Source organism: Xiphophorus couchianus, chromosome 11 (genome assembly GCF_001444195.1).
Source record: "Xiphophorus couchianus chromosome 11, X_couchianus-1.0, whole genome shotgun sequence".
Lineage (NCBI taxonomy): Eukaryota > Metazoa > Chordata > Actinopteri > Cyprinodontiformes > Poeciliidae > Xiphophorus > Xiphophorus couchianus.
This window is the reverse complement of record NC_040238.1, coordinates 28,314,939-28,332,015: the sequence shown is the minus strand read 5'-3', so window position 1 is coordinate 28,332,015 and position 17,077 is coordinate 28,314,939. Positions and strand designations below refer to the sequence as shown.

At 38.8% G+C, this 17,077-nt stretch overlaps 1 protein-coding gene across 3 annotated transcripts; it reads left to right on the top strand.

Annotated features, from left to right (window-relative positions):
- The first annotated feature begins 1,985 nt into the window (after positions 1–1,985).
- Positions 1,986–15,952, top strand: scaf4a (SR-related CTD-associated factor 4a). 3 transcript variants are annotated; one of them, XM_028031858.1, is made up of 19 exons: positions 1,986–2,165; positions 4,639–4,722; positions 4,848–4,892; positions 4,995–5,156; positions 5,237–5,369; positions 5,506–5,642; positions 5,742–5,942; positions 6,295–6,380; positions 6,467–6,551; positions 6,949–7,125; positions 7,692–7,765; positions 7,853–8,043; positions 8,210–8,310; positions 9,803–9,916; positions 10,006–10,162; positions 10,406–10,533; positions 12,196–12,349; positions 12,444–12,599; positions 12,708–15,952. In XM_028031858.1, exons 1-19 carry the CDS (start codon positions 2,136–2,138, stop codon positions 14,141–14,143), a joined length of 3,651 nt encoding a protein of 1,216 aa, XP_027887659.1. In that variant the 5' UTR covers positions 1,986–2,135; the 3' UTR covers positions 14,144–15,952. The 3 variants fall into 3 exon arrangements, with proteins under 3 accessions (XP_027887659.1, XP_027887658.1, XP_027887657.1); XM_028031857.1 differs by having other exon boundaries at positions 5,736–5,942; positions 6,298–6,380; XM_028031856.1 differs by having other exon boundaries at positions 2,136–2,165; positions 5,736–5,942.
- Positions 15,953–17,077: the final 1,125 nt, after the last annotated feature.

Below are 17,077 nucleotides of genomic sequence, written 5' to 3'. Positions count from 1 at the left end.
GCGACAAAAGAGAGAAAAATTTCACCTTGTTTACTTATGAGGTTCACTGGCCTAATTAACATTTTTAATCACCCAAAGGAGAACAGGGAGGGGCCACTCATCATAAAATATATTTTTTTATAGTAAATCTTATCAGGCTCAAATACTTGAACAGTTGCTTTTATGACATTTTTATTGCATAAATAAATCTATTCACTTTATTTTCAAATGTTGTGTTCAATTAGATTTTTTGTGTAGCTATGCTTCAATTTCGATCTTTAAATAGAATGGCTTTAGCTATGCTAAACCACATGCCGCTTTTTCAAGACTGCTGGACCATGCTTTCTTGATAATTCACTCTAGACATAATAAAGATATGAAGCGTACAAGTACGACATCTTTTGGAGACTTTTTGCACTACAATTGAAGGCAGCGCAGACGTCTTGCTGAAATTGAATCAATATCCGTTTTGTAATTGTCTTGACACAAGGGCCTCAAGCATCTCATCGATTAGACCTGCATTAGCCCTTAAAACAAAGCATTTGATCTTTCCACGGGGTAAAATGTGTTACAATTTCCTGCACGTCTTTTGTGTCTTATGTAGCTTTTTAAACACCTTACTCTAAGATCACTATTAAATAGGTAGATCTACTTTCAAAAGCAGATGAAGGCAACTTTTATAGAAGAAACAGTAAAAAATAGATGGTTCCTGAGTTGAGAGTTAGATACTGATATTTACTGATTAAATCAAAGCTCTTGCTGTAAAAGTCATACATGTTTTTCTTTTAGAAAAACCTTTGCATATTTCTTGAAACAGATTGTATGTTTTGCAAACTCTATGTACATTTGGCAAAATTACCTGGATAATGCAGCACAACATCACGGATCAGCTGCAAAAGGTCACATCTCTCAAAAAACACTTCATGTATGCTTCAAAACTAAACTGAAGAGCATTACCTACAGGAGAGTCTACTGTAGAGCTGCCTCCATCATAGATCGCACCCACCCCCAACATGGACTATTCACACTCCTACCTTCTGGCCTGACGGTCAATGGCCACATTTACAATTGAAGAAGGGATGCTAATTTGAGCCATCAGAGTTTGGACTCAGGGTCTTTTGACCCTCTTTCCGGACTTCAGGGGGCAGGTCAAAAACCCTGGTAATGCTAGTGTAAAGAGTGTTTATCTGACTATTACTGGCTGTTTCTCAGATTATTACTCTTCTTTCTTAGCCTGCCAAGTTTAGATGGACAACCGTGTGATAATAGCTAAACAGTTTATTCTAGTACACTATAAGTATAATTATTTTATGCTAAAAATGAGGCAGTGTACTTGAAGTTTACTTTTTCTAAACTAAACCTTACATATGCCAGAGCAGTATAGTGAAGTATTCTTGCCTTATCTTGAAAAGTATATAGATAAGTCTTAGACTAAGTACAAGGTTTACACTTATAATTTAATACTAAAACCTTTACTTGTATCATTCTTGGTATACTACCTTTCTTCTGTTCTTTCTTTTTTCTTGCTATTTTTTTCTTTCTTTCTTTTTCTTTCTTTCAATACACACCTTTGCTTTGAAGTATACCTGCCTTTCTTCTATTCTTTCTTTTTTTCTTGTTTTTTTTTCTTTCAATACACACCTTAGCTTTGAAGTACTACCCATGTAATAAGTTTACATTTTCAAGGTCACATAGTATATAGTAGCATTTTTATTCCTATCAATAAAAGGAATTTTCTGGTTTTTTTCTGGTTCCTAAAATGTTCAGTTTTCTTGTACCTATTTTCACAAAGAAGGACTTCAGTTCTCAGCTGGAGACACTATATTGTTTAAATTTTTAAGCAAATGCATACTTTTACCCCTACCATTTCGGACAAATAAAGACTTGCTACGTGAACTTACAATTAAAATATTAAAATGATTCATATTCTTTTTTCAGGCAGCACATTAAGTAGAAGCACCCTGCCACCTAGTGGACAAACCCAAGAACAACAGCACCGAATCCCATCATGCTTTGCTGTGCCCGCCGACCCAACGCGAGGCTAACTGGCGTTAGCTACCGGGGAGCGGACATGTTGTTCCGTCCTTTCCTGGAATAAACATCGTTTTGACCAGGATTTCGGGAGTTAAGGGAGAAGCCAGGTACATCTGGCAATCATGGAGGCCGTGAACGCCTTTAATCAGGAGGTAAGCTGCACGTTGGGCTTGCTCAGAATCTGAAGTCACCGTGGCTGGTGGATGTGGTCACAGCAGTGCTGTGATGCTGTATAGTTAACCGAGCAGGTCGGATCAGGGGGCCTGCTAGCCGTTGGACTTTCTTGGTGTTATTGTAAATGGGTTAATATTAATGTTGCACTTTGTCAACTGGGGCGGTGTTGCACTGAATATCAGGATGTCTTACTCTAGTGTAATAAGAAGCTACTCGGTAATGTCAGTAAACAGAGTAAACACAAGTACTAGGATCCTCCGTGATGCTAATGGGAGTGAATTTGTCCCAAACACTGCTGCTGGTAACAGTACGATTAGCAAGCATACTCTCCAGTTAACACAGTGATTCAAACGGACTGCAAGCCTACAGGGGTTTATTGTTGCTAATTTGGAATAATAAGCATGCAAGGTGTTTCTTAAAGAGCAGACACGGTAAGTTTCTATGAGGCCTGTTCATGCTGTTGGAAGCCCAGTTAGAACCTGCAGTGTGTCACTCAGTAAACCTTACATTTACACGGTTATCAAAGCTGGAACTCATATACTTAATCGGTTATTGAGGCTCAAATTGACATCCTGCAAGAGATTTAGCTTCGAAATTACCGCCATTCCTGCGATCTTTACAATCTTTGCAGTATTTGTTGTCTCAGTGGGAGCAAAATTACAGCTTCAAGAATCTAGGGCATGGTTAAAGGGGCAAATCATAGACTTTATTTTGTCATGTGATGCTGAAAGTGTGGGTTTTTGTGTCAGATTTTATGCATCTCCTACATTAGATAAGTGGCTATTTTGCTTTCAGATGATGTCTGAGAATATCTCTTCTTTTAGAGGCATTCATTATGAAAAATAAATCTATCGTGATATTTTTACTCTAAAATCAGGATTTTATTACAGTTTTGCTTTGCTACAGTTAGTTTGAGATTCACACTGCATCACAGAAATGAGTAGAAGTACCACTGTGTTGTGATACCATAGTAATTAAACAAAAATGTATTACACTATTTAATTCTGATTATTTAAACCAGAAAAATCAACATAAAATAATGTTGATAGCCAAAATCACAGTTGGAGTAATTTTCTATACAGAGTAACATTTATTTACTCTTCTATTTTGATAGACACTTGGACTGGTTGACTCTCCTTAAATTTTAACACTAGTATTGTTTTTTTAAAAAAAAATCTCTGACTATATTTCCAAAAAGACAAGTTAATCTTTCTTGAACACAAGGAAAACGTATTGGTGCCTTCTTTCAGCCAGCTGACTGGCAGTACTCAGCAACAAGTGGGTTGCTTTATAGCTGAGTTAAAACTCTAATCAGTAACCAAAACCTTTTAAAAACAGAATTAAGCGTAGACGCACAACCCTGGTTAGCCAGTTCAGTTTACAGTGGCCAGTTTTAGAGTTCCTCTCCTGCTTTGGATTTTATCTCTTTAAAGGTGAATCAAGATAGTAGAAAAAGATGAAGATGGTGAGACAAGACATTATATACTGGGTGTTTATTTTGCAGCCTGCGATTAGGGCCAATTTCATATGTTGAGATTTTAAAATGTTACAGTTTCTAAATCCCCGAACTATTCAGTGGTGACATTCTAGAGGTTCAAAGTCCTGTTAATGAGTTGCTGCAGAAAAGGTTTGTGTTATCTCGGTTTTCTCAGGCTGCATGGAGTGCAGAATAATGCAGCACTGCCCCTCCCCCACATATTGCACATGGCAAGGCCTAAGGGAAACTACTACATCTTTCCCTTACTTACAAAACAGAGAAATGTAAGTGTTTGAAAACTCTGGTTGTGAGAAACATGGACGGTTTTGGTGTGAAATCTAAAGTAGCACCACTGATGGCTCCCATTAAGCTGTTGCTGTTTTTTATTCTTATTATTTTTGAGGATATCTGATAGGGGGAATCCCTGACATTTTATCTCATTGATATTATATAGTGAGAAACTTGTTCAGGCTCTTGGCTAACTGTGTTTTTACTGTATCAGTACAAATCAAACTAACTGATCAGATGGTTTCTGGCTCAGGTAGCTCAGGATTGTTTTTTTTTAATTAATTTGAGAGCCATGTTTAACAATACATTAAATTCAGAATATTTTTTCTGTCTCATTTTAAAAATTTCAAGCAGCACATAATAAAAAGAAAACATATTAGTCTCTGTTTACCAACAAAAACTGACAAAACCACCAGACGAGATATAAAAAAAATGTGCGTAGTAATCAATAATGGCAAGAGATAAGAGATTTTTGAGGAAACAAATTTCTATTTTAGAAAATTTAATTACATTTAGGTCCTCCACATTTGGCTGTAAAGTAAAACATCCTTATTTTAGTGTGTCATGTGAAAAACGGATGTACTTAAATAAAATAAATATTTGACCTGAAATTCATTTATTTTTGCTCCATTCTACTGTTTCATGATTTTCCATCTCATCCTTTCATTACCTTTTCCACTCTGCAGTTATTCTCCTTAATGGACTCCAAGCCTCCTATATCTCGAGCAAAGATGATCTCCATCACCAAATCAGCCATAAAAGCTATGAAAGTAAGTAACAGTTTCTCATGTGCTGCATTCTTTTGTGTTCATGTTTCTGATTTTAAAAATAGGTTTCTATTTAGGTTAGCCTGCGTTAAGCTGAAAACACTCATTTAACCCCCTTTTTTCCCCAGCTCTACAAACACGTGGTCCAGATTGTGGAAAAGTTTATCAAAAAGGTGAGCCTGGTTTTGTTTTAAATTGATTTGAAAAGCATTGTTTTTTCTCAACAATCATAAGTAATTTAAAGGTATTTGTCTCCTTGGTCTTGATTCCTCCAGTGTAAGCCCGAGTATAAAGTTGCTGGCTTGTATGTGGTTGATTCCATTGTGAGGCAGTCCAGGCATCAGTTTGGACCAGACAAAGACGTGTTTGGTCCAAGGTTCACCAAAAATATCACAGGAACCTTCGAGAACCTTTGTCTCTGTCCCATAGAGGACCGGGTAAGAATGGAAAAAATCTTCTGAAAGATTGGAAAATTTCTGAAATGATGCTTGATTTTTTTTCTTTTCTTTGTTTGTAGAGTAAGATTGTGCGGGTTTTGAACCTGTGGCAGAAGAACGGAGTGTTTAAGATTGAGGTTATTCAGCCGCTCTTGGATATGGCTGCAGGTTCTGGCAGTGGTGCTGCTTCCATCACACACACAGAAGAGCCAGGTGAGTTATAATTTGAGTCCTTTTTAAATCCGATATAGAAACAATTTTATCTATAAAGTATTTTCTCAATCAGCATTCTCACCTTTAAAAACATGTTTGTGTCACCTACAAACACTCCCATTGTCTCATCATTTAGGTTCACCACCGTCTCCAGCCAAAGAGCCTGTTACCGTAGTAACAGCCAACTCCATCCCAACAGCCGCTCCTCCACTACACAACTCTGACGCCTTTGCTGCCGTAGCACAGCTCTTCCAGTCTTCGCAGGGTCAGCAGGTGTGTTTACACCTATGTGAACCTGACATAGCTTCATTCATTTGCTTTCTGTTGTCATCATGGAAACTTCTGAATCTACTTTATATTTCTTAGCTACAGCAGATGCTCCAGAACTTTCAGCAGCAGGCAGTTAAGCCTGAAACCAACACTCAACCTCTTCTGCTGACTGCTCAAATGCCGGTTCAAAGCGCGCCTACTGGGCTGGCTGCGGTTGCTGCTCAGCCTCACCTCTCCTCACCTCAGCGTCCTCCACCCGTCCACTCCACCCAGCCGGTCCAGCAAAAGACGACTTTTGACATGGTGACAGATATTTGCATTCCTTACTTCAAGTTTTCTAACCTGTACTGCCTTGCAAAGTATTTATATTATATTTGAACTTTTTCAGTGTTCCGCTAACTTAAATGTAATTTGCTGGGGTTTTATGTTATTGATAGTCACAAAGTAGTGGATGATGCATGGCTTTTAATTTTTTCACAAATGAACAAACCAACAACACTCAGAATGCACACTTTTAAGATTTAAAAAAATATATTTTGTAAGCCATGTTTACAAAAAAGTCCAGTGTTTGGAAATTTTTTATTTTTTTTTGTAGAACCTAACAAAAAAGAATGTAATTTAGAATTTACAGCTTCATCTTCTGTCTTCCCTTCAGAAGTTGCTGGACCGTTTTGACTACGATGATGAACCAGATGTTGGAGAGGAAACTAAGAAGGATGAAGCCTCCTCACAGCCCCCTTTGTGAGTCCCCACTCTCATTCTGAGTAGCATAGCCTCCACAAATAACATCAAGGGGGAGTAATCATGATGCATTTTTCTTATCACAGTATGCAACAACCTCCAGCCTTTCCTCAGCACATGGAGCACTTTAATACACAGATGATGAATATCTCACAAGATATCACACAGCAGGTAGTAACTTTCATTGTTCATTTTAATTTTATTTTTACACCAGATATTTTAAGGTGTGAACATAAGTTAATGGAGATGGAAAAGAATTGCATTCTTTATCAAACAAGTGGCTTAAATGTTTTGATGTACTAAAAGAAATTACTATACAGTAGGTCTGACTGATTTTAACTTTTGTTAAAGTTAAACACTCAAAAAGTATATTGAGAATTTATTTAAATAGTCAGGATCTGTCACTCAGGAATATTTTATCTATTTGTTTAATATGACGTGGTGTTACTACTCATCAATTTAACAGAAACCTTTAAGAAGACAAAACTGAATACAATTTGAACAAATCTAATTCTGATATAAGATGCAAGGATTGGTATTGGATATTAATTACAGATTTCTTCTATAGGTTTCAGTGCCTCCTAACGGCCAGCTGCAGGCTGGTGTTGTTCTGCCAGGACAAGGCTACCCTGTTACCATGCCAACGATGGGGCACTCTCTTCCAGGGCACCACATTCCAGGTTCAACTGGGCTTCCAGGCTTCCCAGGGATATACCCTCCTCAAAACGCTGCCCAGCAACAACAGGTAGGTTTCCAGCCATTAGAGGTCATTAATTATAGCAGGAGCAGAGGTAGAGTCATCCAGTTTCAGTGAAACGCTTTTTCCTTTGATATAAATAAGAGACAAAAATCATTACGGAGATTAGAAACAGTCTTCAGAATCTTATTTTAGCGATTAACATATAAGATGCTATTTGCCATCTCTGTGTGTACTCTCTGGGTAGATGCTAGATGCTTAACTAGATTCAAAGGTTTAGAAATGGCTGCCAAAATTTCCCATTTTTAAGTATGAGCTTTAAAAGCCTGAAAATGAAACTTACAGCCTTCTTGGTACCTACCTTGGTATCTTTTATCTTTCTTGTAGCCTGAAGTGATGTTCTTCAAAATCAGTGTTTCCTTTTTAAATAGATTTGAACAACTTTTAGTTTTAGTTTAGTTTTAGATTTATGTGTTTCTTCAAACTGAAAAACATAAATCTAATTCCTTGACTTTTAAGATAAGTTAATAAACGTTAAATATTGGTCAAGACTATAACTGGTTTGGTTACATTTGCATTATGCAATTCATCAATTTTTTTCATCTTCTCATCAGGACTCCTCAGTGGATATGGACCATTCATTAATGAGAGATGGCCGGCATGGTCGACGGTCCCACTCAGGCTCAAGGTAAAGTCTAAAATGGATGCTAAGTATTTTTATGACAACCTGCCAAAAAGAAGTTTCTTGGTAACAAATCTTCCTTTGTCTACACAGATCTCCAAAGAGGAGAAGGTCTCGGTCCAGTTCCCGCTCCCGACGGTCCAGGCACAGGCGATCTCGCTCCCGCTCCAGAGATCGTCGCCACCACTCACCTCGCTCTCGCTCACAGGAGCGCCGGGAGAGAGAGAGAGAAAGAGAGCGGCGGCAGAAAGGCCTTCCGCCGCCCAAGAGCGAGACTCTGAGCAGTGAGTCATCACCTAGGTTACAGAGGAGATTATTTATCACAGGAATGATTGAAATCTGTACTTATTTGTCCTTTTTCCCTCCTACGATGAAAATAATTTGTTTAAATCTTTTAGCTTTTGAAATATTGCCAAATTTCTTCCTTGTTGATGTATTTTTTCTCTTTAGTTTGTAGTACTACACTGTGGGTGGGTCAGCTGGACAAGAGAACTCAACAGCAAGACGTTGCCTCGTTGCTTGAAGAGTTTGGACAGATTGAATCTATAAATGTAAGTCGATTTGTTTGGATCAGATATATTTCATCTTAAAACAGTAATTTGTGCGTTTTATAATTTCAATGTTTTTAACTTAATTACTTAATGGACACTCATAGGTCCTGCTTTGCATTTATTTTAAGTTTATAGAAGATTTATTATTCAACCAGCAGCCGTAATCAGAAGGTTCTCCGCTTAATCTTGATTATTTGCCCAGAAAGGGCAAATAATCGGCTCATCACATTTTGTACATAGAAAGACTTGCAAAGATCTACAACGAGGTTTCTGTTAGGCCCAAAGAGATAAAAGCTACTATCAGAGAAGAAGCTTTATAATTTTAGGTTCATTTTGATTGGTCAGTGCATACAAACCAATGACAGCCAGCAGAATAAAGCTGCATTTATTTTAACGACATTTTCTAACAACAACTTTGTTCTATGAGTCTCTTGGCATTCAGATTTGTAATTGTTTTTTGAATTTTTTATTTAAAAGTGTTTTTTGTAACTTTATTTAAAGAGGAAGGATGCCTGAAATTCACAATCTCACTTGGATGGACTGCAGCTGAGAAATCATTAAAATACAACTCTTCTTTTAAAAATATATATATCACAAAATTGCCTACAAGGTCATAATCCCCTAGTCAGAAATTTTGCTTATTTAGTATCTTCTAGTGCATTTAATTGTTTGTTTTTTTAACTGTAAAACACTTCATGTCCAATACATCTTATATATATATATATATATATATATATATATATATATATATATTCCTTTATTTAATCAGGTAAACCCCGTTGAGATCTAGATCTCATTTTCAAGAGGGACCTGAGCAAAAAATTTGCAATACATAGCAACCTGGTTACAAGATAAAAACAATTAATATATATGCACAAGTATAAAACAATAAAAACAATTTAAAAACAATGACACTGTTTCATAGAATCTTGTTGCCTATCTTTAAGAACTGCTCGAAATAAGTCCAGTGAAATCATTTCCGACATCTTAAGTTCAGACTGCAACTGATTCCACGCTGTGGGGGCCAACACACTGAATGCCTGCTTCCCTTTTTCAGTTTGAAAGCGTGGGACATGCAGAAGAATAATAATCTTGTAACTATCGTCAGTGCAATTTCAGTGTGTGCAATATCACAGTGGTAAAAGTCTACTTGGATGCGTTATTTGCTAGGCTATAATTAAGCTGTTATGTATTCAAACCCCATTTGTCAATATTGGCCTATTAGAACAGTACAAAATTGAATTAATCTTGAAGAAGTTTCCCCATAAACTACATCTCTGTTAGATGTTGATTATGACATGGTTGTGACTGTAGCGCTTAGAGATGATGTTTGCATTGTTAGGTGCTTTACCTTTATGTTGTTATCTTTAAGAAATATTGTTCCTTAGTTCTTGTTAAACAGTCCTTGCTCAGTTAATTGGTTTGTCAGACAGGAAAACCTGTTTCTCATATGGTTATTAACCATTCTTTATTTTTCGCTGTCATTTTTCAGATGATTCCTCCAAGAGGCTGTGCTTACATTGTCATGATACACAGGCAAGATGCTTACAGAGCACTGCAGAAACTCAGTAGAGGATCGTCAAAAGTTAACCAGAAAGCAATTAAGGTGGGTCTTATTTATTTTGTCTCTGGATATGCCACTGAGAAAGAATTAAGGAAACAAATGCGAATTTAAATCAAATTATTTCCTACCAGATTGCTTGGGCTTTGAATAAGGGTATAAAGCCTGATTTTAAACAGTACTGGGATGTGGAGCTGGGTGTCACCTACGTACCCTGGTCTAAAGTCAGAGAGGACCAGTTAGAGGAGCTGAAGGAGGGAGGAATGCTGGATATGGATACCTTATCACCAGGTAAAAAAAACAACTAATGTAGGAGAAATGTTTATGTTCGAAATGACTGAACCAGAACAACACATTTTCTCCCCAATATATATTTTGAAACTTTACAGGGTTAATTTTGTTTTAGCTAATGTGACTGGACAGTCAAAAAAACACACATATCTTTATGCCTAATTAAACAGACCAAATTTACACCATTAGCTACATTTAGTTAGCTTTATTACTGAGTAATTACTATCCTGACTGACTTTGCAGACTGGAGCAGCATGAGAAAGACCTTCGACCACCTTGAGGAACCCACACACAATGGCCGTTCTGAGCAACAGCAGCCAGAGGAGACACAAGTGTTACCGATGGCTGTTGCAGCTTCTCATCCTGTACAAGTAAAGAACACATAGAATATTTAGGGTTTCAAGCCTGCAGGAGCAAGCAGGCCGTTTGCAAGCAAGGCATGGCCGTTTGCCTGTTCACAGCAGAGCAGGAAACCCTGTTGTTTTTACTGTTTTTCCATTCCTCTTATTATGTTTTTCCACTGAAAGTCATACTGGATCCTACGCCCTGAAACTTACTAAACATTTATTTGGCATCCGGGTTCAGTATCCACAACAGTACTCGGATACAAATATTTAGCCACATTTATCTGTAGGTGGCACTATGGTAGAAAATCCATGTTTCAGCTTATAACTCCAAAACCAGAAGTCTTGTTAACAAAATTGATGTGGGCAAAGTTTCTTAGAAAGATTCTCCAACAGATGCACCACTGTGCAAAAATTGTGGATCTGGAATATTTTTCACCAGGGAAGCAAGAAAATTGCATTAGCCAAACCCAATCACCCCCCCTACCATCAACTCTGAGCCAAATAAAACCAGTCACAATATGTGCTAAGGACGAAAGAAAAAGAAAGTTATCGTGGCAACTTATTATTTTTTGCCCAATTACGTTGTTATAGCTAATTAAACATCACTACAGGCGTCGCTACAAAATTAAATTGTTCATAATTTTGAAACGGTAAAAATATCCACAATTTCCTTCCTTCAATTACAAACACAATATTGACAATGGCTAGTTAGTTTTCTTTCCAACGTCCACCTCTGGGTGGCGCTGGAAAATAGCAAAATTTGTTATGCAAAAACTGCTTATGGATTTTCACCAAGCTTTCCACATGCCTCCACCGCATAGGTCTTACATATATGATCATGGTTGGTTGGTGTGTGTGTGTGTGTGTATGTATATATATATATATATATATATATATATATATATATATATATATATATATATATATATATATATGGGGGGGGGGGGGGGGAAAGGAGGCTCATTTTAAAAAATCTGAGAAATGCTTCATTTGGACAATGTTTTTATTTGAGTTCTCCCACGATGCATCGCAACAGCGTTTTTCATTTGACAATGTCCACGATGTGTCACGTGAACCCTATTATTTTTACTTCGCTTTTCCATTCTTCTTATTATTATGTTTTTCTGCTGAAACTTGTACTGCGACCTACCCTCCAAAACTTTTTACAACTTTTATTTGGTATCCGTGTTCATAATCCAGACTGCTACTTGGATATAAATATTCAGCCACATTCACCTGTAGGTGGTGCTATGGTAAGAAATATGTGTTTCAGATTACATATAAATATGTGTTTCAGAAATAATGTGCCTTCTCCAAAACGAGAAGGCACATTATTTTCAGGACTGTCCTGCATTTGAAACATTTTGGGACAGAAAACCGTCCTGAAAAATTGCCGTCTTGGTCGACATGCGCAAATCAGTAGCAATGCCGAGACAGATGGGAAACGCGTTGGGGGTTGGAACCTGCTGGGTTATATTATAACTGGTTACAGTTGTAGTTGAAATTATTAGTTTTTTATATTTGAAATGTTTTTTTATAAATTATGGTTCAATTAAAGTAAGAGACCCATATTTCAGTCAATTACTATAGTCTTTCACAAAATGGGTTTTATTTTGGTTATTTTGCTTAGTGTTACGTAACGTTTACATGGCACTGGTCGAATTATCTGCTTATTCATTTTCTCAGGTCCCTTCATTGCAACAGCCAATGGTTGCTATGGGTTCCCTCCAACCTCCGGTCTTTCCTGGTCCCATTGGGATGCCTCCACCTGGCTTTGCTCCAGGCATTCCCCTTCCTCCTTTCATCAGACCTGGCTTTAACCCGTTGCAAATGCCCCCAGGTAGCTGCCAATAATCTTTTACTATTTGCAGTTGTTTTAAAAACTATAATGCATATTAAGTGAATCTTAATGGGTTTCACTACTATATCCTCAGGTTTTCCTGCCTCAGGACCTATGTCCCTCGGTCCACTACCTCCTTCCAAAGGTGGAGTTGATGACCCGCCTCAAGACCCACCAGGTCAGGGCGCCAAGAAAAAGGATGAGGTCCTGGAGGGTCCAAATTTATTTAACCACCAAATGGGGCACATGGGTTAGTAATTTATTTCCCTTCGGTTAGCTAAAGAAACAAAATAATGGAGTTTGAGCTATTTAATAACTTAAACTTAGCAATCTTAACTACTTGTGATTTTCCCAACAGGACCTCCAGGAGGTTTTCCAGGTGGACCTCTAACTAATTCTACTGGTGGTCACCCCGTTGGTCTTCTTGTAGGACATCCCGGCGGTCCTCCGGTTGGACATCCCGGTGGTCCTCCGGTTGGACATCCCGGCGGCCCTCCAGTCGGACATCCCGGCGGCCCTCCAGTCGGACATCCCGGGGGCCCCCCGGTCGGACATCCCGCCGGCCCCCCGGTCGGACATCCCGCCGGCCCCCCGGTCGGACATCCTGGCGGCCCTCCAGTCGGACATCCCGGCGGCCCTCCAGTCGGACATCCCAGCGGGCCCCGAGTCGGACATCCCGGCGGGCTCCAAGTCGGACCTCCAGGTCCAGGTGGACACCCTGGAAACATCCAGTCGCCTCTTGGGGGTCTACTAGGTGCCCGACCTGGAATGATGCCACTCCAGCGCCCCCAGGGTCCACCGCCATCACACATGCAACGTTTCCCTCCACCCCAAGGGCAAAGACCACCTCACCCTAACGTGCCCCCTGGCCCGCCACAGTTGATACCCAGGGGGCCACATCCTCAAATGATGCGCCACGAGCTGCCACAACCTAAAGGAGGATTTGGGATGCCCCCTCTACATAACATGAGAGGTCCCTTCCCTCGAGGACATGGCCCGCCCCATCAAGGTCCTGCCCCGTTTACAAGACCAGGTGGTCCTAGGAGCTTTGAAGGGCAGGAGGAAATGGATGACAGACCGCTCAGGGGTGACAGGCCAGGATTCAGGGATCGAGAACAGGAGAGGGACAGAGACTGGGATCGAGACAGAGACAGAGAGAGGGACAGAGGGTTTGGAGGGGGAAGGCGTTTTGGTGATGGAGGCAGAGGAGGGGGTAGTGACAAAATGGATGGGCGGGACAGGCTTGGAGGTTGGCAGGAAGATGTAGGGAATTCCCGTGGAGGAGGATGGGAGAGAGACAGAGACCGAGATCGGGACAGAGATAGACGGGACTGGCGAGAGAGGCGAGGCAGCCTTGATAAAGACAGAGATCGAGGCCGCAGTGACGATGGGGAGAGGGATCGAGGCAGAGCGGAGGGAGGAGAAAGAAGCAGAGGAGAAGGAGGCAGCCGGGACAAAACCAGAGCGCCTGAAGTCAAAGCAGACAAACCGAGACGGTCGGAGCGACGAGAGAGGACGTCGCGGTGGGATAAAGACGATCGACTGGCCGAACTGGAAAACATGGACAAATTCCGGAGCTCTAACAGCACGGAACAACCTGGTGGGACTCCTCTGGTTACGGTGGAAACCAGGAAAGAGCCAAATGGGGAAGCCACTAAAAAGAAGGAAGAGTCAGAACATTTACTTGCCGGGCCGATTCCAGCTGCTGAAAATGCCCAATCCTCCGAGTCTAAAGAGCTGGCTCAAAATGAGTCCACAGCAACAAAAGAAGAAAAAGATGCAGCAGCATCATAGACCTTCAACCTGTGACTGCTGTGAATGAGAGAAACTCCGAAAAAAGTTTTGTTCACTGTAATAGTCTCAGTTCTAACTAGTGACTGTTCGTCAGATGATCGTTGACAGTTCCTGGGCGGTAGCACATCTCCCACCATGTTGTCAAGCAAATGAAACCAGATCTGTTGAAACATCACGTTACGAGTATAATCTGGCCTGGCATTTTGGTTTCATTTTGATCAATAGTTAGACTCTTAGTTGTTTTTTATTACCATAGTTTGTATACAGATGGGGGAAATTATTGTTGTCCCATTTTTATTCATACTTTCATGTCATCACCTAGAGGAAAGAGCTTCTCAACAACAAATTAGTTCTGTTATGGAGTTACTTTTAAAATCTGCAACACTGAAAACGATCTAAATTTAATGTACTGTAATGGTGGCTTCAATCTTTTCTTGTCATCACTGCTTATGACATTACCACCACCAAAAGACAGAATCTAATGATTTTAAGAATTAACTAGCTCAAAGGATTTTATGTCTAAGGACACAAATGTGCATTTGACAACATTACCACAAGAGTGTTTCATTTATTTTGTTTACTTTTAAGGCAAAAACAAGGAAAATATATGACTAATCAGAGAAATACACATGTGGTGTATTAAAATTTTCATTTTTTACATATTCAAGAATATAATTTAATGCTATATAAATGAACAATGGTCGTGATTCAGCTAGGATATTTCCATTAAAAATAGCTTCCAGAACTGGAACTATGAACAACAGCTATTAAAAAACGTCAGGAAAAAAAGAAAAGTTTGATTTGTCAAAAAGACAAAATTTTGTCAAACTTTTGATACATTTCTGATACTTTGTTTAATATTAAATGTTTGCAAGTTAAATTTCACAGAAAACATAAGGATGCCTAATTCTACCCATTCTCTAAGTTCACAAATTTTCAGCTGCTATTTTTATAATTGCTAAAACAATTGGCTAAAAACAGGTTTGGTTTCAATTTGTAAAAAAGAGACAATTTTAATTTGTGAGAAATTTAAAACAAAGATGTTTTCTATCAATGTTAAAAGAAGACTAAAGAAAATTGTTGAATTACCTCACATCTCTGTTGCCTGCTTTACTTTTTTTCTTTCTTATAAGCTCTATTATTTTTACTGTTGAGCAAGTGGTGATTGTCAGATTTGTCCCCTTTCAGCAAAGTTGTCTGTCAAATTCAAAACTGTATCATTAAAAAAACTCAACCTAGTTTCCCAATTGAAAACACATCATATAACATTACAGATTTCTTTCATTTTGAAGCCCAGAATCAGCAATCTGATAATTTTACACTGAGTTGTGTAAAGCAGAAATGCTGAAAAATGAAGGCCGCTGCCTAGGACACTGCTGTAAATATGCTTTTGTCACTGATGACTTTAAGGCTTAATGGTAATAGTTGTTAATATTCTGTGATTTGCGTATCTGAAACACATTGACACAAAAAGAACCACAGATACAGGTTGCTTTAACGTTTTTAACTCCTAGTGGTTTGGAAAATGACACATGTTTCCATGGTTTCTTTTCAGTATGAAAGACATGGACATGAAATCGTCAACATTTCAGCCATAGGAACTTGTTTTTAATAAACTATTTTTGTACCAAATGTTTTTTGCTTCTTTTAACCTGTGCCTAACTCTTGATTATATATTTGTTTTTGTTCAGCTTTGTCAGATAAATGCTCAAGTGTGAAATATGTAACCTGCCTGTGCAAGTTTTTGGACTAAGCTTCGTGGTTAAAAAGAATATGATCCTTTATTAAAAGTGAGGTCTTATCATAAAAGGTTAATTGGCTGTTCAGCTCCTCTGATTTTTTTTTCAGATTCTTGTAATAATTTGATCAAATTTATATATTTCATTATTTGAGAATGTTTAAAACTTTTCCCTTCCAGAGTTATTTAAATAGCTCTATCTAGGATGACATAATGAACTATTAGAGGTTTCTTTTAAGTTTCTTTATGACAACTTATACATGCACTATACCTTGTGAAAGTATTCATAACTTCCATGTATTTTATCTTTTGACTGATTCATTGTAATACATAAACATGCTTCATTCTAAACCATTACAATCCATTTAGGTCAATTTTGTTCAAAAGTGAACCTCTGCCTCTGTCTTAGGATATTTGCACCCTCCACGTTTTTTCCCTTTCAGGATTGACCAGTATTTAGCCCCATCCATCTCTATCAACTCTTACAGGTTTTCTTGTCTCCTGCTAAACAAAAACCCCCACAAAATTATTCTGCCATGTTTCACAGTGGGGTTGGTTTGTCCAGGGCGGTGATGTTTATTTTTCTGTCACACATCATTTTGTGTGTAGCAAAAAAAATGTTGATTTGCCATCAACTTGAGCAGAGCACATTCTTTTACATTTTGGCTGTATCTGCTGTGGTTCAGCGGTTCCTAGCCCTGTCCTATGGGCACACTCATCTGCATGTTTTAAATGTCTCCCTGTAGCACACCTGACTTCAAATGAATGGCTCATTGTCATTAACTTATGCAGGCATCTGCAGAAGTTGATGGCATGAGAACTAGACACAAATGATTTGAATAGTTTGTGCAGGGGCCTTTACAACTATGCAGGGAAGTGGGTTTTTAGGACCAGACTTGTGGAGAAAGCCTCTTACACCAATTTAATGCCTTGAAACAATTGGGGTTCTGTCTCTTTAAAACGCTCCTGTTCTTTCCTACACTTTGTCGTCAGCTCTTCATCACAATGTTTCTCCATTAAACCTTTACCAGTGTTTCACTGAGAAGCAGCTCATATGATATGGTTAGATGTGCAGTTCCACCATGTTTTTGGTAATTTGGCATCGTTTGGTGAGACTGAGCCGTTTGCACACTTGAATGGCTGCCACAGGAGATTAAATAATTTCTCAAACATGCATGAAAGAATCAAACCAACAC